We start from the raw sequence: 22,477 nt of genomic DNA, 5'->3' as shown, positions 1-22,477 counted from the left end.
GATAGGCTGGACTTGATAGAGTTTTCATATAACAACAAGTATCACACTAGTATTAGGATGACACCTTTTGAGGCTTTGTATGGCAGGAAGTGCAGGAGTCCGGTATGTTGGGATGATAGTGCTGAGGTCGTGGTGTTGGGGCCACAGATGGTGCATGATATGATTGAGCAAGTTCACTTGATTTGCCAGAAGATGAACAGCTCAGGATCGACAAAAGAGTTACGCGAATTTGCACCGCAAGGACATTGAGTTTGCGGTAGGTGACAAGGTCCTTTTGAAAGTGTCACCTATGCGAGGAGTATTGAGGTTTGGCAAGAGAGGGAAGTTGAGCCAGAAGTTTATCGGCCCTTATGAGATTCTAGACCGGGTAGGTGAAGTATCCTATCGGATAGCTTTACCACCATCGCTTGATCGGGTCCACAACGTGTTTCATGGATCACAACTCCGGAAGTATGTCATTGATCCGTCATATGTGCTTGAGGTTGAAAATATCAAACTTGACGAGGCTCTAACTTATGCAGAGTGATAAGACGATATTTACCCATATTAATACCCTTTATCTAAAAAATTTTACAGTCGTCTTTTTCATTATTTGAGCTATGTAATATACTCTTGTCATTTTACAAGTTTAATCATCAAATTATCGTTTTTTGCGTTGATGAGCTAATTTGTATTTAATTTGGACTAATAGGTGGATGACAATCAAATGGGCCGATAATTATTAAGAAGACGGTGGACCAAGTAAATGAGCCCAACATCATGTGGATTTGGAGTTGAATAACAGCAACTTAACAAATATAAGAAGTCAACAAAACAAATCATTAAAAAACAAAAAGAAGAGCAGCGCATAATTCGAGAAGCCAAGCGAAGAGCTCAGCAGATGAAGAAACCGGGTCTCGTCTGATTCTCGGAATTAATCTCTTCCCATATTTTAATCCGAAAATATACCATATTTCTTGCAAAATTTATCCCGAATCTATCCCAAACACGGATCACGATGAGTATAAATACCCATGATTTCCTCCAGAGGAGGAGGCAATTTTACCCATATATTTTGTTATTGAGCGAAATAGAGTGACGATTTGAGATCTAATTAGGTCGTGAGAGTAGTAGGAGATCGTACTTGGTCGGAGTCTTAACACACGGTCGAGTAAGGGCAACTTTGGGGCGGATCCTGAGGTGCGATATCCGAAGTTCCGAATACAAGTTCCGGGCAGAAATTAAGTTCTCTCTACGTCTCTTGTATTAAATTTATGGTCTATTTTCGTTGATTAATTTTAGTATTGGAAATCGTTGGTTGTTTACTGTTAATCTTTCAGTTATTTGTATCCAAAGCTTTAGTCATTCTTAATAATTTAAAGTTGGAATTTCAGTTTATAATTTGTTATCTTATTATGGCCTGAGACTGTTAACTATGCTAATTGTGTGATTCTGGCTTAGTTCGAGTCGCATAATCCGAGTAGCATCTAGTTTAGATTGATCTCTGCGAATTGGGGTTAGTTTAAGTTAGGAGTAAAATTTGGTCAGTTAATCTTTAGGTAGTGACGACACTAAAGGATTAATTGGATTAATGACGTCTTCTTGGTTCGATAATGCTTCTATTCCAGTCTTTAGTAGGTGCGACAAACTTACATTGGTCGGTTAGTTAAGAATCGGTCTAGGCTTAGTTCAGGTCGGTTGTAATCTAAGAGAGGATAGAGAGTTATTGTTATCTTTAATTCCGCAATTAATCTATAAATGATATGGAGATTTGACGTAAACAATAACCTGTTGACAAACTAGAATTACCAGTAGAATATGTGCTTAATGGGGTATTTAAATTCGCTTCTAGCTTAATTAGTATTTAGTCGTGTTAGTTTAGTTCAAAAATACAAACAAACTCCCCTCTAATCGTACATAATGTTAATAGCTGTGAATATGTAAATAAATGGTATATATGTAAGTTAGTGAATAAAAGTACTCAATAGTTAATTTGTTTTTTCAGTCTCTCCGTAGGGTCGACCCTACTTATCCTTTACTACGTTATTATTTTTGAGGTTAAGATAGGTTTATAAATTATTAATTTGTATACGCAAACGACACGTATCAAATTTTGGCGCCGTTGCCGGAGAGATTGATGATTAAATTAAGTTTCTAGGTATGTATTTTGTATTTTTCGACACTAACGTAAGTTAGTTATGATTTGGACTTTATTTAGGTAGAAATTATGTGTTGACAACATGTTTCCTAAAAATTTTTGCGTGTTGCTTGCTCATTTGGTTTCTTCTGATTTTTGAGTCCTGCTAAACTGATATTTTGTAGCATAACGTTTTAGAGCAAATCATACGTGTGAAATTCATCAATGTCCCTTTGTTCGTTAGTACACATTGTAGGTCCTATGTAATGTAATAAATTTGAATGCTTTAAGTCCCTTAGTTTAATGGCATATGTTAGTGGTCTTTCATGAATAATGGCACATGTTTAAGTGTAACCTTAGTGTAATAGTAAGTTATCTCCCTTACTTCCCACTTAGATAATCGTTCTTTGCTAGGAGCTTTAATTTACAAAGGAATCTTTGGTGAGTGTTCTTTGAATTGAAAAGTTATGAGATAATGGTTGACCGGTTTGAGTTATGTTAAACTGTTGACAGCTATTTATGGACAAAGATGGATTGTATGGAGTAAGGACTACTAATGTTACCTTGATTGAATTGTTTGACATATGACAAAATAGCCGAAAGAAAATTCGATATACTTACAGGAGACATTCTGGAGTTTGATAGTCTAATTGAGAGTGTGCGTATTTTTGCAGTGAGTATAAGAACAAAGAGTGGGTCGAATGACGTTTTTTTTGTAGGGAACTAGTAGTCTAGCTAACCACTTGTTTTTTTGTTTTGCATTTGCTTGACCCTTATTATCTCTCTAAAGCCTATCACCTGAATCTCTCCCTCTGTTATTTTTATCCCCAAAAGTGATGTATGGTTTATAATAAGTATGAGGGATGAGCTGTTTGAAGTTGTGAATTGTTAGTTAGCTATCGACATATTAATGGACACAATGGCTTAATGGTTTAATATATTAATGAGCTGACGTTTGAGAAAATTATTGAAGTTTTGAGTTGTACTTGCTGGGTACATTTGATGCTAAAATAAGGAGTATAGTCTGAAGTTAGCGGTTGTTGCTGAGAGCTTGTGATTTTATTATTGGCTGAACTGGATTAAAAGTGTGAGTTTTTGGAAGACAGACTTTGAGCTGGCTGTTTGAGCTGGCTGAATGGTTTCTGCTAATAGTGTGTCGAGCCAGGATATTAAACTAAGCGCTTCTTGGGAGGCAACCCAAGCTTAATTATTTATTGCTTTTATGTGTGTTTAATTTTTATATGCTTTCTTTGTTGTCTTGGCGAGTCGGCTTAAGTGCCTCCCTGAGTTTCACAACCTTTGTAGGGGGATGTTAATAGTGTCGGTTGCACAAAAAAAATTAGTTTAGGTTAAAAATAAAAATTGCTGCTTAGCTTAAGTATTATGGGTTATTTCGCTTCCTCCATCTTTCACGGATCATGGTCGATTGTTTTATTTTGCAGGGAATCTGGCCATTGATTGCTGAGATACTTTGTGTTGGAAGTCTTGGACAGAGCCAGACAGCCCTAGTAGAGTCTGCTTATACTTGGCTGCCCGTGACAAAAAGTTGACCAAAAAAAAAAAGAAAAAGAGAAAAAGAGATGAAGCATCTTGACATGGCTGCTTTTAATCGAATCTGCTAAGTACCTTTATTCCTCTTATTTTTATTATATGTTTAATCTCGTCGAGGACGATGTCGTGTTTACGTGTGGGAGAGAGGCAAGGCCTAAAAACTAGGTTTACCAAAAACTTTGCTGGAGTTTGTGGTTTTTGTGTGCTGAAATTGGAGTCTGGCGGGTTGCCATGTATATTTTTGTTGCACTTTCAGGTGGTTAAATTTTTGGATATGTCCGTTTTTAGGGGAGGTGCTGTCAAAATTTGGTCAGAAATAAAAAATAACCTCTGCTTTTATAAGCCTAACAAGAATAAGGGAGTCAGAATGGTTGTACAACGATGATGAGACTGCTTTTATGCTTTTGTATTCTCGCCTTAGCCTTGCATTATCAACATCTATCTTTTGTAAAATCATTTGCATATCTACGAGTGTTTGACCCATACTACTCAACTAATAGACTTACTAAAATGTTGGCAAACTACTAAAACTTCCGAGATTTAGAGCCTTCAAAACCTATGACATTCATGATATGTTTCCATTATAGGATCAGAGTAGTACTCTTTATGAGGCATGTAATATCAAATTGCATAAGCATGAAATTTGTCTCTTAGTACCTGTATGCATTCAGTTTGTGGTGGTGACACATGTGGAGAAGCAAAACCTTCTCATCTATTTTACCCATGAACTTCAGAAAGCCACATTGACCTATTTTGACTCATTTATTAACTACAATCCTAAATTTAGCCTGCCCTAGTCAAGCTAGTATGGTTGTTAATTATGGGCATGTTTTTGATTAACAATTTGGTAACTCGTTACTATTAAGAAAGTTTGGAATGGGAAGGAGGAAAAGAAGAGAAGAAAAGAAATGATGAAAATGGAAAAAAGTATGAGGAAAAAAGAAAAAAAGATGAAAGAAGAAAAAAACAGAAGTCAAAAAAAAAAACAAAGGAAAAGATATGGCTAATTTTTTTTGAGAAAAAAATGGTTTATTACTCCCATGTTTGTCTTTATAGATTATGGGGAGTCGTGTTTTGATGATGTGAGTGTATCGTTTATTAAGTTGGGTTTCTAAGTGGAATACTTGTAATCTTGGGTACGGTCGGTACTAGCTTGACTTTTTCCTACACATATTGAGAAATATTTGTCCCTTTTTCACCCAATTACCTTACCTTGCACCTCTTGTAAGTCCTTGGCATGTGTCTTGGTCTCCGTTTGGTTAGAATGTGTATGTACGGTTGTAGAGATCGATTTCATATTAGATTGCATGCATGTTTTCATAAGTCAAGTTAGGTAAGTGTCTTATATTCTTTCTATTTCACATTATACTCACCTATTCTTATAACGAGTGATGAGCGAATCGCGAGAGTCCAACATGTATAAGTCTGGCAAGGTTGACGGTTCAGTAGTAGTGTCATTGTCCTACTCGTTTGCATTTGAGTTCGTATTTTTCCCGCTTTGGAATTTGTTTCCTTAGCATTGGTGGTGATTTGTTGCATAAATGCTATTTAAGTGAGTCATTAGTATAGATAGCTGTGAGAACCGGGTCTCGTCTGATTCTCAGAATTAATCTCTTCCCATATTTTAATTCTAAAATCTACCCTATTCCTTGCAAAATTAATCCCGAATCTATCTCAAACACAGATCATGATGAGTATAAATACCCATGATTTCCTCCAGAGGAGGAGGCAATTTTACCCATATATTTTGTTATTGAGCGAAATAGAGTGACGATTTAAGACCTAATTAGGTCGTGAGAGCAGTAGGAGATCGTACTCGGTCGGAGTCTTAGCACACGGTCGAGTAAGGGTGACTTTGGGGCGGATCCTGAGGTGTGATATTCGAAGTTCCGACTACAAGTTCCGGGTAGAAATTAAGTTCTCTCTACCTCTCTTGTATTCAATTTATGGTCTATTTTCGTTGATTAATTTTAGAATTGGAAATCGTTGGTTGTTTACTGTTAATCTTTCAGTAATTTGTATCCAAAACTTTACTCATTCTTAATAATTTAAAGTTGCAATTTCAGTTTATAATTTGTTATTTTATGATGGCCTCAGACAGTTAACTATGCTAATTGTGTGATTCTGGCTTAGTTCGAGTCGCATAATCCGAGTAGCAGCTAGTTTAGATTGATCTCTGCGAATCGGGGTTATTTTAAGTTAGGAGAAAAATTTGGTCAGTTAATCTTTAGGTAGTGACGACAGTAAAGGATTAATTGGATTAATGACGTCTTCTTGGTTCGATAATGCTTCTAATCCGGTCTTTAGTAGGTGCGACAAACATACATCGGTCGGTTAGTTAAGAATCGGTTTAGGCTTAGTTCAGGTCGATTGTAATCTAAGAAAGGATAGGGAGTTATTGTTATCTTTAATTCCACAATTAATCTATAAATGATATGAAGATTTGACGTAAACAATTACCGGTTGACAAACTAGAATTACCAGTAGAATATGTGCTTAATGGGGTATTTAAATTCGCGTCTAGCTTTAGTATTTAGTCGTGTTAATTTAGTTCAAAATTACAAACAAACTCCCCCTAATCGTACATAATGTTAATAGCTATGAATATGTAAATAAATGGTATATATGTAAGTTAGTGAATAAAACTACTCAATAGTTAGTTTGTTTTTCCAGTCTCTCCTTGGGATCGACCCTACTTATCCTTTACTACGTTGTTATTTTTGAGGTTAAGATAGGTTTATAAATTATTAATTTGTATACGCAAACGACACGTATCACAGAGGTTCCTAAGGAGATCTTGGATTGAAAGGTACGCAAGACAAGGAATGGTGAAACCATCTTACTTAAGGTACTTTGGTCTAACCACAATGTGGAAGAGGCCACATGGGAACCAGACGAGTCTATGAGAGAGCGCTTTTCTCACCTTTTTTTATCAGGTATGTTTTGTAATGGGGACGTAACCATGGTCTTTTAAGGGGGATAGGAGATGGTCGCATGCATGTTTTGAGTGAGTTTGAGGTTAGCATGGTTGTGTTGTTGGTATCTGTCAGCTTGGGAGGAGTTGTTTTGTTGTTCATAGTGGTGTGAGTAGTTCCTTCGAGTAGTTGTGGGTGTTGTCTTTGAGTAGTTAGTGTTGTTTTGTGTCGTTTTGTTTTGGGTATGGCATGAACTTCGGGGACGAAGTTGTTGGAATATGTGTCCTTCGACAATAATGCGATCACAACTGTTGATCATGATGATCACATGTTTAAGTCTCATTTTAAAGAATACAATTGGGAAGTATTTGTACTGTCAACTGGTCCACACATATCGGTAATGATTGGCTGACTAGAGTTTGACATTACTGTCGTGCGACGATGGTGATCAGTTGATCCCCTAGGTCATACCTAAAGGATATTACTCTTAATTGATCATTTAATTAATCGTATAACGTTGCGAGTTAATTAAATTACTTAAAAAATTGACGGACGATTTTCGAGGTAAAATTTACGTATTTCATTATAATCTGATTAAATGAGATACGGTCTGAGTAATCGAATTGTTTCATTACTCAGATGAAATTATTGTTTAAAGAAACAATTGAAATTGAATGAATTATTATAAATACAATCTATTGTGATTTATAATTGGTAAAATATTTTGGTACAAGTATTATGAATTACAAGGTCGATTTTGTATATGACATATTTTTATTAATACGTTGATTTTTAATATGTTAAAAATACATAACAAATTCATGTGACATGTGACATATGACAAATTGACATTTTGACAAAGATAAAATGGAATCCATTTTATCTCCATTTGGACCGAAAAATTGGGAGGAATTAACATATATATTATGTTGATTAAGTTAATCGAAAACATAATGATGTTAGCCTAATACTAGCCATGCACACCTACACAATCTTGTAAAGAACACATTGTGCATGCATTGGCCACCACTCTCCCACCCTACCCGGTTTTGGACAAAAGAAGAGCCAAGGGTTTTCTCTTATTTTCTCCAATATACACTACATGCAAAGGTGGTGTAATTATCAATTCATTCTAACATAACAATAATATTTTTAGAGAGATAAAAATATTCTCTTCCTCTTCCATCCTCCTCTTGACCGAAATCCAAGAGGACCAAAATAATTTTTGGGTCATTTTTATTTAAGTTAATGTTATTCTAGTATCAATAATATTAATTTTTATTAAGAGTATATCTTGGGTATCATTCCTTGGGAGGGATTCTACATTTGAGTCCTTTGTTCTTCCATTAAGGAAAGCTCAAGAACAAGAGAGTAGGAGAACTCTCTTGTGCCCTATTGATCCGAAAATCATAATGTAAGATGAAGATTTCTTCTTTAATTTGTTTATTGTTTGCATGCATAAGATCACAAATTAATTTTATGATTAAATTAACTTAGAACATATATGAATATGTTAGTATATAGATCTACTTTTCCTTCAATCGGTATCAAGAGCCTTGGTTGTTTGCATGCAAATCGGTTAAAAGTTTTTCCGAGTTATACGATTAACATATAAAACTTGTTAAATTTGTGTTATTATGATATATCACGAAAATCATTATGCATGTTAAAATTTCTGGTCCTAAAATGTTTTTAGGATATTTTGGTTAATTTATGGATTTTTATTGTTCATATTATATAATAATGGCATTAAAATATGATTTTATGAATAAAATGTCATTTTCGGACTAAAATTAGCTAAACTTCGAATTTTCCAGTGATTTTTGGATATGTTGTCACATATATTATTTTAAGATGACCTGTAAATTTTCATAATTTTTGGACTTCTTATGCTCGAAAAATGGATTTTTTATTATTAAAATCGATTTTAGGTGAAAAATAGGTTAATATGAGATAAATTTCGAATCTGGTCATCGAAATTTAGTATGTTGTCACATGCAATTTTACAAGATGTGTATAAAATAATAGGCTATATTGAAGTTTTTTGCATGATTTATGGATTTTTGAAGAAAAATAGCATAAATAGTGACTTAATTAGTGAAATATTAATAAAACATACTCCATGACTAAGGAAAAACGTCACATGTTGCATTTGATTATCTTTTTCAGATCTAAAATTGAAAAGTTGATGAATATAATTTTTCTCATGTTTTTATGATTATTTTGTTAAAACCGATAAACCGCAACATTGTTTTTCCGGATAAATTTCGAAATTTTTAACCTAAGTTTTTTGAACATTATGAGTGTCATGGTATTTTTCCAGAATGTTCATGAGTTTAAATTTCAAATTTTGAATTTATTTGAAATTTTGTGATTTATTTGAAGTTTATAACTTTTTATTATAATTTTAAGTCCATTAATGAACAAATTTTAGTAATATGAGTTAATTATGGTCAAATTATTAGTGAAGACTAAATTTTGAGTCCTAAGAGGTTAGGGTAATTAAATTATGCATAAATATGAATTTATGTAATTTTGGTGATTATAAAATGTTGAATCACGCAAATCCGTAAAAACTGAGTAATATACGATATTGGCTATTTAAAGGCGATTTAGCTTAAAATTGGGCATGTTCTTACATATTATAATGCTGCATTTTCTTTATGATTGTCATAAATTTTATTTTATGTAATTTTTGAATTATGTAATTTTACTTAGTATGGCCTTAGTTTTTAATTGGTATTACCCGAAATGTATGAGAATATCGATTCGGTTGTAATTTATTGTGATCTCGTATCACCATTTTGTAATTTAATAGATTTATTTTATTTCAGTTACAAATGTATAATAGGAAATTATGTAATTTGTTATGTAATTTTAATTATTTCGGAGTTCCCAAAGACGGATTTCTTCAAGATGGCGATACATTAAGACCGTGTTACCTAGAGATGCGTGCTACAATCGAAGTTCAAGGGACTAATGGAGTTGGTTTCCGAATATGTAATAGTTAAATAGTTTTTCTATTTTAGGAAGGCCATACTAGGATTTATTTTTAAGCTTTGCATTTTATTTATATGTCACATGTATCGCTAAATCGCCATAACTAAAACATGCATCATCTTTCATCGAGTTTATCGACCGTGTCAATTACAATTATCGTAGTTCACCGCTTTAGTTCACTTAAAACGTGATAGATAATAAATTGACATGACCTCTCGTTAAAACAATCAATTCAGACATAGCCTTACCAAAGAGTAGAAACCATGGAAACCTATTTCATGAGGGAGTGCACTCGGCCACACCGGGGTACAAACCTTGTTACGTAGGGGAAGTGGGTGATAAATGTCTATCCACCGAATTCATGTTGATAAGGGATGAATCGGCCACACCGTGCCCAAGTTAATGTGGGTTTGGATCATGGACACATTTATTCGAAATTTGGATTGAACTCAACAAAAGTTTTTCGATAAGGGTTTTATCGGCCACACCGTCCCCTTGTTGAATGTGTTTTGGGCTAAAGATAAATGTTAATGTAATATTATCGACCAAGAGTTCTAAAACTAGAATCGATTAAATGTTAATCCACCGAGTTATATTGATAAAGGATGAATCGGCCCCACCGTGCCTAAGTCGATATCAATTTGGGTCTTGGAATCATTTATAATAGTTGGGTAGAGGTCACTATATAAATGCTCATATCTTATTAATTATTTACAAGTATGATATTAAAAGACAAATGTTAATATTTCCTTTTCCTCCATATTTGTAGTTCATTACAATGAATCCATCAAACGCTACCGCACCGATAACTATTGAGTCATACCACAATGTTTTTGACGACGTTTGCTCCAACAATGATTTCGACACTACTAGAGAACTTCATTTTGGGATAGATTCAGATGGAAACCTTTAACTTCATCACCTCTTCTAAACCACCTACTACTACTAGATCTCGTGTGAGCCCATCTCAGGAAGACTACCTCATACAATCTATAGGGTCTTTGTCTCTGGAAGATAAAGATGCCAAAACTAGTGGGAGCTCAAGCAATCAAGTTCTTGCTTCTAAGGGCAAAAGGTTCAAGAAGAAGGGAAAGAAAGTCAAAAACTTCAAGCAAGTTAATGATGAGTGCCATTATTGCTATGGCATGGGACATTGGCTTAGGAATTGTCCCGTATATTTGCGAAATATAAGGGAAGGAATCATCACTCCAAAAGGTAAAATTCCTAAGGAAATTTATGTTATTGATATAAATTATACTTCCACTACGACAAGGGTACTAGATACCGGTTGTGGTTCTCACCTTTGTAATCATTTACAGGGTTTAAGAGATGTGGAGAGGCTTAGCAAGGGAGATGTGGATCTACGCCTTGGAAATGGAGCTCGAGTAGCGGCCGAATCCAAAGGAACTTATGTTTTAGCGTTGCCTAACGGATTTGAGTTGTATTTACATAATTGTTTTTATGTGCCTACACTCTCTAAAAACATTATTTCAATCGCCATGCTAGACATGGACGGTTTTTGTTTTGTCATTAAGAACAATTGTTGTACTATTTCAAGGAACGACTTGGTTATAGGCCAAGCTTCCTCTATCAATGGCATTTACATTTTAGAGACCTCGAATCCGACTAATGATATCTATAACATTCAATCAAAGAAACTCAAATCAAGTGACCCAAGTGAAGCGTTCATTTGGCATTGTCGATTAGGTCACTTAAACGAGAATCGCATCAAAAGATTAATTTCGACTAATGTGATTACACCATTTGACTATCAATCATATGGTACATGCGAATATTGCCTACTTGGAAAAATGACTCGTAATCCTTTTAGTGGTAAAGGGACGCGAGCTAGTGAACTATTGGGACTCATGCACACCGATGTATGTGGACCAATGAGTATCACCGCTCGTGGTAATTATGACTACTTTATTACCTTCACCGATGACTTAAGTAGATATGGGTATATCTATTTGATGAAGCATAAGAGTGAAGCGTTTGAGAAATTCAAGGAATTTCAAAACGAAGTAGAGAACCAATTGAACAAAAGGATTAAGGCACTACGATCCGATCGTGGTGGAGAATACCTTAGCCTTGAATTTGATTCACACTTGAAAGGTCGTGGTATTATATCACAACTTACTCCACCCGGAACACCACAACTTAATGGTGTTGCCGAAAGGAGAAATCGAACCCTACTTGATATGGTTCGATCCATGATGAGTCAAACCGAGTTACCAAACTCGTTTTGGGGATTTGCGATTCAAACCGCAATTCGATCTTTAAACAATAGTCCCACAAAGTCCACTGAAAAGATTCCATGTGAGATGTGGACGGGAAGGGTTCCCAATATATCCTATATGAAGATTTGGGGATGTGATGCTTACGTCAAGTCTAAGAGCGACAACAAGCTTGCACCAAGATCCGAAAAGTGCATCTTTGTAGGTTACCCCTTAACCTCATGAGGTTACTACTTCTACAAACCTCAAGAAAACAAAGTGTTTGTGTCTTGCGATGCTGTCTTCTTAGAAAGAGAATTTATTTCTAAGAGACAGAGTGGGATTTTGAACTTGATGAAGTTCAAGAGCCACAAACCGAGGTAGAGACGCAAGAAGATGTTCCTTCATCGTCTAATGCGGTTGTCCCTCCTCCACTTAGAAGAACGGGCCGAGTTATACGCCATCCCGATCGATATGTGGGACTTATCGAAGAAGATGGAACACTCGATGGATTGCTCATAGAAAGTAACGAGCCCGCCACCTACAAGACTGCAATCTCTAGTCCAAATTCCTCCTTATGGCTTGAAGCCATGAAGTCCGAAATGGATTCTATGCATGAAAACCAAGTTTGGGACTTGGTAGATTTGCCTAAAGGGGCAAGACCTCTTCAATGCAAATGGATATTCAAAGTCAAAAATGGCATAGAAGGACATGATGATGTCTACAAAGCTAGGCTAGTGGCAAAAGGATTTACCCAAGTCCAAGGTCTCCATTATGATGAGACCTTCGCACCCGTAGCCATGCTAAGATCCATACGGATTTTGTTAGCGATTGTCGCGTTTCATGATTATGAAATATGGCAAATGGATGTCAAGACCGCTTTTCTAAATGGGCATTTAGAAGAAGAGGTGTACATGATACAACCCGAAGGTTTTGTTGATTCTAAGAATCCTAACAAAGTGTGCAAGCTTAAGAGATCCATTTATGGTCTTAAGCAAGCATCTAGAAGTTGGAATCATCGATTCAATCATGTGATAAAAGAGAATGGTTTCACTCGAAGTGTTGAGGAACCATGTTTATACATGAAATTTAGTGGGAGCAATGTTGTGTTCCTAATCTTGTATGTCGATGACATACTACTCATTGTAAATGATATTCCGATGTTGTCTTCTGTTAAGAAGTGGTTAGGTAACCACTTCCAAATGAAGGATTTAGGAGAAGCACAACGCATATTAGGTATCCGGATCCATAGAGATAGATCCAAGAGGATATTGGCATTAAGTCAAGAGTCTTATGTTGATAAGATTCTTCGACGGTTCAGCATGGACAAATCCAAAAGGGGATTGGTACCTATGGTAACCGGGATGATATTGAGCAAGACTCAATCTCCCTCCGAACCCCATGATGTTGAACTCATGAAGACGATCCCTTATGCTTCCGCTGTTGGATCAATCATGTATGCCATGATATGCACACGTCCTGATGTCTCGTATGCCTTGAGCATGACGAGTAGATATCAAGGACATCCAGGTAAGAGTCACTGGATAGCCGTCAAGAACATCCTCAAGTACTTAAGAAGAACTAAGGATTCTATCCTAGTGTTTGGAGGAGACATTGAGCTACGTGTTAATGGATACACAGACTCAAGTTTTCAAACAGATAGAGATGACATGAAATCACAAGTTGGTTTCGTTTTCATGCTCAATGGTGGTGCCGTAAGCTGGAGAAGCTTCAAGGAAGTCAGAATCATGGATTCTACAACGGAGGTGAGTACATTGCGGATCGGAAGCTGCTAAGGAAGCTGTTTGGATCAGGCAATTCACGGAAGGTCTAAGAGTAGTACCTACCGCCAATGATCCCATCACTCTCTATTGTGATAATAGTGGGACGATCTTCCAAGCTAAGGAGCCGAAGTCTAGTAATAGATCTAGACATGTACTTAGAAAATATCATGTAATAAGAGATTTCATTGAAAGAAAGGAAATTGCGATTTGTAAGGTTGGGACGGATGACAACATAGTCGATCCACTCACCAAGCCTTTATCGCAGGCTAAACATGATGGACATATGGCGTCCATGGGACTTGAACATGTACCAAGTCTATGTTAGATTTTGAAATGAAATAAAAGTGTTGTTTTTATTCATGTTCATAATCACATTTGTCTTTTATCTTTAATTTATGCATTGTTACATCCAAACGGGTTGTAATGACAATTGAACCCCGTTAAAGTGAACACGGATTAACATAGTATTTGCCCATAGTCACTTGTATGAGGTAACGTCTCGAAGTGACTAGAGTGTGATGCGATTGATGGCAAGTTCAAGTGCCATAGAGTCATGTGAGATGATTAGTCGATCACATAGGCGGACTGTTAGGAACATTTTGTCGGGCCTTATGACCGCTTATAGAGTTCTGGCAAATTTATATAGCCTGGTCGTGGCGAGAGCTGTTATAGTATTCAAATGAGTCGATTCTTTTGACTAAAGACTATTCGCCTAATATGGCACAGTTTCAGATTAACTTTGATTTGTGTTACTACGACCTTCGTAAATGGGGTCAAATAGGCATATTTTGGGTTATGATGGCTGTGGCTAGTTGAAGGGAATGAGTGCGATAGGAATTGTCTAACCCTAGTCAGGGTTATAACAATATCTCAGGGCCACTCGAGGAGTAATGAACTGGAAATGCGTGGCCACGCTCGAAATGTATCCATGGTGGATAAATCCGGTCAATCAATTATTCTCCAGATCGAGGAAACCACTCTCGATATGATCACTTGCAAGTACGACCTGAAAGACACCTTGCATTGAGTGGGATATAGTAATACGACAAGAGAATTGGTGACGCACACTTGTCGAGGACAAGTGGGAGATTGTTGGAATATGTGTCCTCCGACAATAATGCGATCACAACTGTTGATCATGATGATCACATGTTTAAGTCTCATTTTAAAGAATACAATTGGGAAGTATTTGTCTTGTCAACCGGGTCCACACATATCGGTAATGATTGGCTGACTAGAGTTTGACATTACTGTCGTGCGACGGTGGTGATCAGTTGATCCCCTAGGTCATACTTAAAGGATATTACTCTTAATTGATCATTTAATTAATCGTATAACGTTGCGAGTTAATTAAATTACTTAAAAAATTGACAGACGATTTTGGAAGTGAAATTTACGTATTTCATTATAATCTGATTAAATGAGATACGGTCTGAGTAATTGAATTGTTTCATTACTCAGATGAAATTATTGTTTAAAGAAACAATTGAAATTGAATGAATTATTATAAATACAATTTATTGTGATTTATAATTGGTAAAATATTTTGGTACAAGTATTATGAATTACAAGGTCGATTTTGTATGTGACGTATTTTTATTAATACGTTTATTTTTAATATGTTAAAAATACATAACAAATTCATGTGACATGTCACATATGACAAATTGACATTTTGACAAAGATAAAATGGAATCCATTTTATCTCCATTTGGACCGAAAAATTGGGAGGAATTAACATATATATTATGTTGATTAAGTTAATGGAAAACATAATGATGTTAGCCTAATACTAGCCATGCACACCTACACAATCTTGTAAAGAACACATTGTGCATGCATTGGCCACCACTCTCCCACCCTACCCGGTTTTGGACAAAAGAAGAGCCAAGGGTTTTCTCTTATTTTCTCCAATATACACTACATGCAAAGGTGGTGTAATTATCAATTCATTCTAACATAACAATAATATTTTTAGAGAGATAAAAATATTCTCTTCCTCTTCCATCCTCCTCTTGACCGAAATCCAAGAGGACCAAAATAATTTTTGGGTCATTTTTATTTAAGTTAATGTTATTCTAGTATCAATAATATTAATTTTTATTAAGAGTATATCTTGGGTATCATTCCTTGGGAGGGATTCTACATTTGAGTCCTTTGTTCTTCCATTAAGGAAAGCTCAAGAACAAGAGAGTAGGAGAACTCTCTTGTGCCCTATTGATCCGAAAATCATAATGTAAGATGAAGATTTCTTCTTTAATTTGTTTATTGTTTGCATGCATAAGATCACAAATTAATTTTATGATTAAATTAACTTAGAACATATATGAATATGTTAGTATATAGATCTACTTTTCCTTCAGAAGTTTGTTTTAAGGGGGGAATACTATAATACCATGGTTTTCTGAGTCTTGTTTACTCGGCCGAATAGGGCTAACTAGGCCGAGTAAGGTATCGTGTGTTTTCTGGTCAGGCTACTGCCCAGGAACACTCGGCTGTTGTTAGGCCTGGAATTTCGCACTACTGATAGGATAGGATTCTACCCTGGCCTGACAATTAGGGTAGGTCCGACAGGGAAGTTCAAGATTGGCACCAATCACCAAGCCTAGACTCCTGCATCACCTTCAGGGTCAAGTTTAAACCTGGCCTGACAATTAGGGCAGGATTGTCAGGGTAGCTCGAGCCCGGCACCAGGCAGGAGAGGAGAACGGTCAAATGTAAAGTCAACATTTGACCAAGTAAAAGATAATTATATAAGATTATTACCGTTTAAACACGGTAATTAAGAGAAAGATTTGGTCATTAATAGGCATTCATGCGTAATCAAGGAATAATTAAGAGCGTTATTAATGGAGAATATTTTGCATTCATAGTAAAGTTCATGCAGCCGTTCAAGCCAGAGTATATAAGAGCAGCTCAAGATTAATCAACACACATTGGATTCTAGCATCCTCATACTATCACATTACGTACTTAGGCTATACAACATACATTGTGCTTATTATTCAAAGTTCATAGTGAAATCCTCTCCTGGCTTGGTGCCCGTGGTTTTTTTTCCCATTCAAGGGTTTTCCACGTACAAATTCTTTTGTCTCATTATTTATTTTACTCGTATAATTTTCGTTATTACCTACCCTGGCCTACAGTGTGTACAAATAAAGACCGAGCTAGTTAACCCTGACCTGATTTAGCCTTGCGTAAAATCCATACAAAACAATTTGTGCCCACCGGGGGGCATCTAGCTCATTAATATCTTTTTTCCATTTTCACAAAAAATCCAAAAAACAAAGAAACTAACAAAAAAAATGGCTATACCAACCGTGGAAGAAAAATTGACTGATGCACTACAAAAAGTAACGGAGTGGGAGAGCTTGAAAGAGAAATTGGCTCAGTCAAAGGCTGAAATCTTGGAATTAAAAGAGTTTGAGCCAGCCTTGAAATAGAAGTTAGAGAAATCTAAGGGATCAGGCTCCAAAATCTAGTCGGGAACTCCATTCTCATCAATTATCAAACACTTTGATATTCAAGCTTTGGGAGTCCAAGTGGCGCCAAAAAAGTGATCAACGTTGATGATGACGATATTCCCAAAAATGACCTTCGAAGATGTTCAGGCCAAGACTCAAGCTTATATCAGGATAGAGGAGGATAAAGGCTACAAAGTTGGAGCATCCTGCAATTCTAAAGAGTATGAAAAGTCAAATAGGAAGAGCGGTGGCAGAGGCAGCAACCACAGATCTACCCCATATTGCAGGCCAGACCATTCAGAAGTCAACCTGGCATTTGAACATTAAGGTAAGACTAAAATTCACTCATCTATTTCAGAGCATAACTTTAGTGTTGATATTGCAGGCTTGATCCAGCGGCTTGACAATATGTGATCAGCTGTTAAATGGCCTATGAAAGTCGAAAATCCTAATCCAAGGAGGGACCATACCGAGTGGTGTGAATTTCACATGGACATAGGGCATACGACAGAAGACTGCTTCACCCTGAAGAAAGAGGTAGCCTACCTGCTGAAAGCTGGATACCTAAATGATCTGATCAAGTCCAAAGGCAGGAAGGAAGATCAAAATAAAGGAAGCCAAGAGCAAAAACAGGAACGCAATCTACCTCCACCACCTCCAATCTATGAAGGTAAAATTCATAAACGGTGGATCAGAGATTTGTGGCCCGACCAGTTCAGCAGCAAAGAAGATATCTAAGACTCCACAAACAAAATCACCCTGCAATCCTCGCAACATACCACCTATCACCTCCAGTGACTGTGACATGGTGGGAATACTTGATCTTCATCATGATGGCCTTGTGATCTCCATGCAAATTGGAACAACTACTGTAAGAAGAATTTTGGTGGATGAAGGCAGCTCAGTGAACCTGATTATGCTCGACGTACTTAAAGCCATGAAAATCATTGAAGATCAAATCACCAAGAAGTCGAGTGTTATGGTAGGGTTCAGTGGAGAAAGAAAGAACACATTGGGGGAAATTTACCTTCCCACATATGCTGAGGACGTTGCCTTCTATGAGAGATTTGGAGTCTTGGATTGCCTGTCATCCTAAATGCAATCCTAGGTAGGCCATGGATTCACAATGTCAAAGCTGTACCATCAACCTATCATCAGTGCATCAACTTACCAACGGTTTGGGCGGTTTGGGGGGTAGCAACCATCAAAGGTAAGCACAAGTCAGCCAAAGAATGCTATACAGAAGCCCTAGAGCCTTCCAAGGCAGGTAAGTCCCTCGCATAGCAATTAACATACCCTGTCAGGACCACATATGTAGCACCACCCAGGATGGAAACAGATCAGGTAATCCTCAACCCCGAGTATCCTGACATGTATGTTCTTGTTGGCTTTGACGCCCCTGACTCAGTTAGGCCTAGATTGGTAAAATTTCTCAAAAATAAATCCTCTTGGTTTGCTTGGTCTCATTTTGATATGACTGGAATTAACAATGATAAAATTATACATAAGCTAAATATTGACCAATCTTTTAAGCCTGTACAGCAAAAGAGACAAAAGTTTTCACAGGAAAAGAACGCAATAATTAATGAAGAAGTAGAAAAACTCCTGGATACGGGCATGGTCAGGGAAGTTATATACCCTGAATGGCTAGCAAACGTAGTGGTTGTGCAGAAGAAGAATTGAAAATGGATAGTCTTGTGTATATTTTACTGACCTGAATAAAGCTTGTCCAAAGGATCCATTTCCCCTTCCACATATCGATGCCATGGTAGATGCAATGATAGGGCACGAAATGCTGATATTCTTGGATGCTTCTAGTGGATTCAACCAGATAAAGATGCACCCTGCTGACCAGGAAAGTACTGCATTCATTACATAGCGAGGCATATATTATTACACTGCCATGCCATTCAGTCTGAAGAATGCAGGGGCAACATACCAACGCTTGGTCAACATGATGTTCAAAGAGCAGATATGGGACATCATGGAAGTCTATATAGACGACATGGTGGTGAAATCTAAAAATGCAGAAGAACATGTAAAACATAAGGAGATAGCATTTCAGATCCTGGAGAAATACAACATGAAGCTGAACCCTGCAAAATGCCACTTTTGAGTTTCTGTAGAGAAGTTCTTGGGATACATGGTGACTAAGAGGTGCATAGAAGCTAGCCCTGAGCAGATAAAAGCCATATTGGAATTATAGTCACCCAAATTTGTCAAGGACATCTTCAAATTGACAGGACGGGTTGCTTCCTAGAACAGGTTAATATCCAGATCTTCTGAAAGATGTAAAACATTTTACAACCTACTCATAAAAAATAAACACTTCCAGTGGATCCCTAAGCATGAAGCACCCTTCCAGGATTTAAAGCTATATCTGTCATCTCCACCTTTGCTGGCCAAACCAGAAAAGGGTGAACCTCTGTCAGTGTACTTAGCTGTTACTGACATTGCAGTAAGCGCAGTCCTAGTGAAGGAACATGAAGGCCAACAACATCCTGTCTACTATGTAAGTGAAAACCTATTATACGCTGAAATGAGGTATGGTCTACTTGGAAAATACGTTTTAGCTTTAATTATGTCATGTGCCAAGCTACGTCCCTATTTTGAATGTCACCCTATATTAGTCAGGACTAACCTACCCGTCAAATCTGTCCTGCGTAAGCCTGAATTGTCAGGTAGGATGGCCAGTCCAAATTAGCACCTACAACATAAGCTTCGAACCTAGGACATCTATTAAGTCACAGGCTTAGCAGACTTTGTGGCTGATTTCAGCCCTAACCTAGAGTCAGACTTAGCTAAAGAGGTAAACCAGTTAGAAAACAAAATCCTAGACCAAGAGTGGACCCTATTCATAGATGGAGCATCCAATGCAAGGGGCACAGGACTAGGATTAGTGCTAAAATCGTCACAAGGGGACATGATAGTCCAGGCTGTAAGCTGTGAGTTCAAAGCTACCAAAACTAAAGCAGAATACGAAACCCTGATAGTAAGACTCAAGGTATGTTTAAACCTCGGTGTTCAGAATTTAAAGGTAAAAACTGAATTTCTCTTGATTGCTAATCAGATCAAAGGAACTTATATAGAAAAAGATGCAAAAATGATTTCATATTTAGAATACGCTAAAACTCTTACTGCTAAGTTCCCTTCATTTGATATTGTCCAGATACCAAGAGATCTGAACACCCAGGCTGACGGTTTGGCCAGCCTCGGTTCCAATTTTACCCCTGCTACTTTTGATAAGATACCCATTGTTCATATACTTGAACCTGCCATTAGCAAGCCTAAACAGGTAAACCCTGTCAGCACCAACAATAATTTCTGGACCAAGCCTTAGTATGACTGGTTCCTTCGAGGTATACTACCTCAGGACAAGCACGCGACCATGGCTTTTAAAATAAAAGCATATACTTATTCTATTATCAATAACACCTTATTTAAGAGATCTCATGCTGGGCCATATTTAAGATGCCTTGAACCTGATGAAGTGAAACAAGTACTCCAGGAGATACACGATGGTCACCGTGGCAATCACAAAGGAGGAAGAAGCCTGATAAGGAAAATACTCAGGACCGGATATTACTGGCCAACCCTGAGGGCTGACTCCCTAGCATACTGTTCAAAATGTGAAGCTTGGCAAATACATGCGCCAATAATCCATCAGCCATCAGAAGTACTTCACTCAATTTCGGCACCCTGGCCATTCATGAAATGGGGCATGGACATAGTGTGAAAGCTACCCGTAGCTCCAGGCCAGAAAGTATTCATGTTAGCCATGCCTGACTACTTTTCCAAATGGATATAAGCTGATTCCTACAGGCAGGTCACTGAAAAAGAAGTAATATCAACGAATATAATCTGCAGATATGGAGTCCCTTCTGAAATAGTGTGTGACAATGGCACACCATTTGTTGCGAAAAAGACCAAGGATTTCTGTGATGAATGGAATATCAACTTACTGACGTCAACTCCTGGATATCCAAAATCTAATGGTCAGGCTGAATCAAGCAATAAGGTAGTCATAAGTTGCCTAAAGAAGAAACTAAAAAGAAGGCGAAGTAGATGGGCAGAGGAACTTCCATTTGTACTATGGGCAGACAGGACAACCCCGAAGGCATCAACTGGCCAAACACCTTACTCATTGGTGTATGGTTGTGAAGCTGTAATCCCTGCAGAAGTACAAGTGCCAACGTCAAGATACATCCTGAACAATGTTGAAGCAAACAGCAGCCTGATGCAAGACAACTTAATCGTGACAGAAGAATTAAAAGACGCTGCCAAAATCAGGATAACATCATACCAACAAGCAGTAGCAAGAACTTACAATAAAAATGTCAAGATTAGAGTTTTCAGGGAAGGGGACCTAGTCATACGAAAAGTTTTCCCAAATAAGAAAGAGAGATCAGCTGGTAAACTAGCCCCTACATGGGAAGGACCTTACCTTATAGACTCAATCATCGGACACGGAGCATACAGGACCTTGGAAGGAGAAATGATTCCAAGGTCTTGAAATGTAACCCATTTGAAACTCTTCCATGTATAATAAAACAGGCTCTGTCATGTCTTGATCAGATAAAAGAAATTCATTAAATAACGGTGTAAAAACCCTAAGAAACGCAAAAACTGCCATATTTATGAAATTTTGTGAAAAACAAACTCATCGCAAATACCATATTTATAGGAGAGAAATAACGGTGTAAAAACCCTAGAAAACGCAAACCTGCCAGCGTGACATTACACAAATTAGCCGTTGCAAGTGTTTAACGGTAACTAGGAGTCTAAGAGTCATTGATTAAATACAATTCTTTTTATTGTTTAACCCGGTAAAGTTGACATCTCACCCCTGGCCTGATCCAGCACGGGTAAAATGTCAAGGGGCAATTGTTAGGCCCAGGTTTAGCCTGAGTCGACTCTAACCTGGCCCGACCTTACTAGGCTGAGTGAGGCAACCAGAGACCGGACAAATCTAACTACTATTTAGTTGTTAAAGAATATTATAGCAAGCAGGCTACTAAATCCTGGAAGAGAAGCCTGATGGTAAATGTAGAATAAGCCTGGCAGGGCATTCAAACAAGCTGGATTAAGAAGATAAACAAAAAGTGTAGTTGTATGAGTCAAAAACCGTGTCCTATTCTCAAGGAAGACCAAGTCCAACTATAAAGCTACATCATCTATGAATGTTAAACGGGAAAGACTGAAGATCAGTTAAGATGAAGAACAGGTCAAGCGAATTAATAGGGAACATGCCCTATTAATCTGGCAACAACTCCTACAAACGGGGAAGAACGTTGAGAATAATGTAACTTTAATATTGGTAGAATTATAAATAACGTAATCAAGCATTTGTAAGGGGATTCATTATTCATTGGTTTCTATTCAGCTACTTTACAATTTATCTTTCATTCCCGTGTATTCAATTACTTATACA

The 22,477-nt window shown here is 37.1% G+C and overlaps 1 protein-coding gene across 1 annotated transcript; it reads left to right on the top strand.

The window, feature by feature from the left end:
- Positions 1 to 18,375: 18,375 nt before the first annotated feature.
- LOC141629788 (uncharacterized) lies at positions 18,376 to 21,559 on the top strand. Its single transcript, XM_074442734.1, has 6 exons — positions 18,376 to 18,468; positions 18,589 to 18,702; positions 19,382 to 19,590; positions 19,825 to 20,050; positions 20,117 to 20,341; positions 20,873 to 21,559. The coding sequence occupies exons 1-6, from the start codon at positions 18,376 to 18,378 to the stop codon at positions 21,557 to 21,559; spliced, it is 1,554 nt and encodes a 517-aa protein (XP_074298835.1).
- Positions 21,560 to 22,477: the final 918 nt, after the last annotated feature.

This window comes from Silene latifolia, chromosome Y (assembly GCF_048544455.1).
Source record: "Silene latifolia isolate original U9 population chromosome Y, ASM4854445v1, whole genome shotgun sequence".
Taxonomy (NCBI): Eukaryota; Viridiplantae; Streptophyta; class Magnoliopsida; order Caryophyllales; family Caryophyllaceae; genus Silene; species Silene latifolia.
This window is presented reverse-complemented; position numbering and strand designations above follow the sequence as displayed.

Coding starts and splice junctions, on each gene's coding strand:
- LOC141629788 (XM_074442734.1), top strand. CDS start 18,376: ATGGAAACAGATCAGGTAATCCTCAACCCCGAGTATCCTGACATGTAT. Junction 18,703..19,381: donor ACCCTGAATGGCTAGCAAAC/GTAGTGGTTGTG, acceptor AAACACTTCCAG/TGGATCCCTAAGCATGAAGC. Junction 19,591..19,824: donor CTATTATACGCTGAAATGAG/GTATGGTCTACT, acceptor GGCTGATTTCAG/CCCTAACCTAGAGTCAGACT.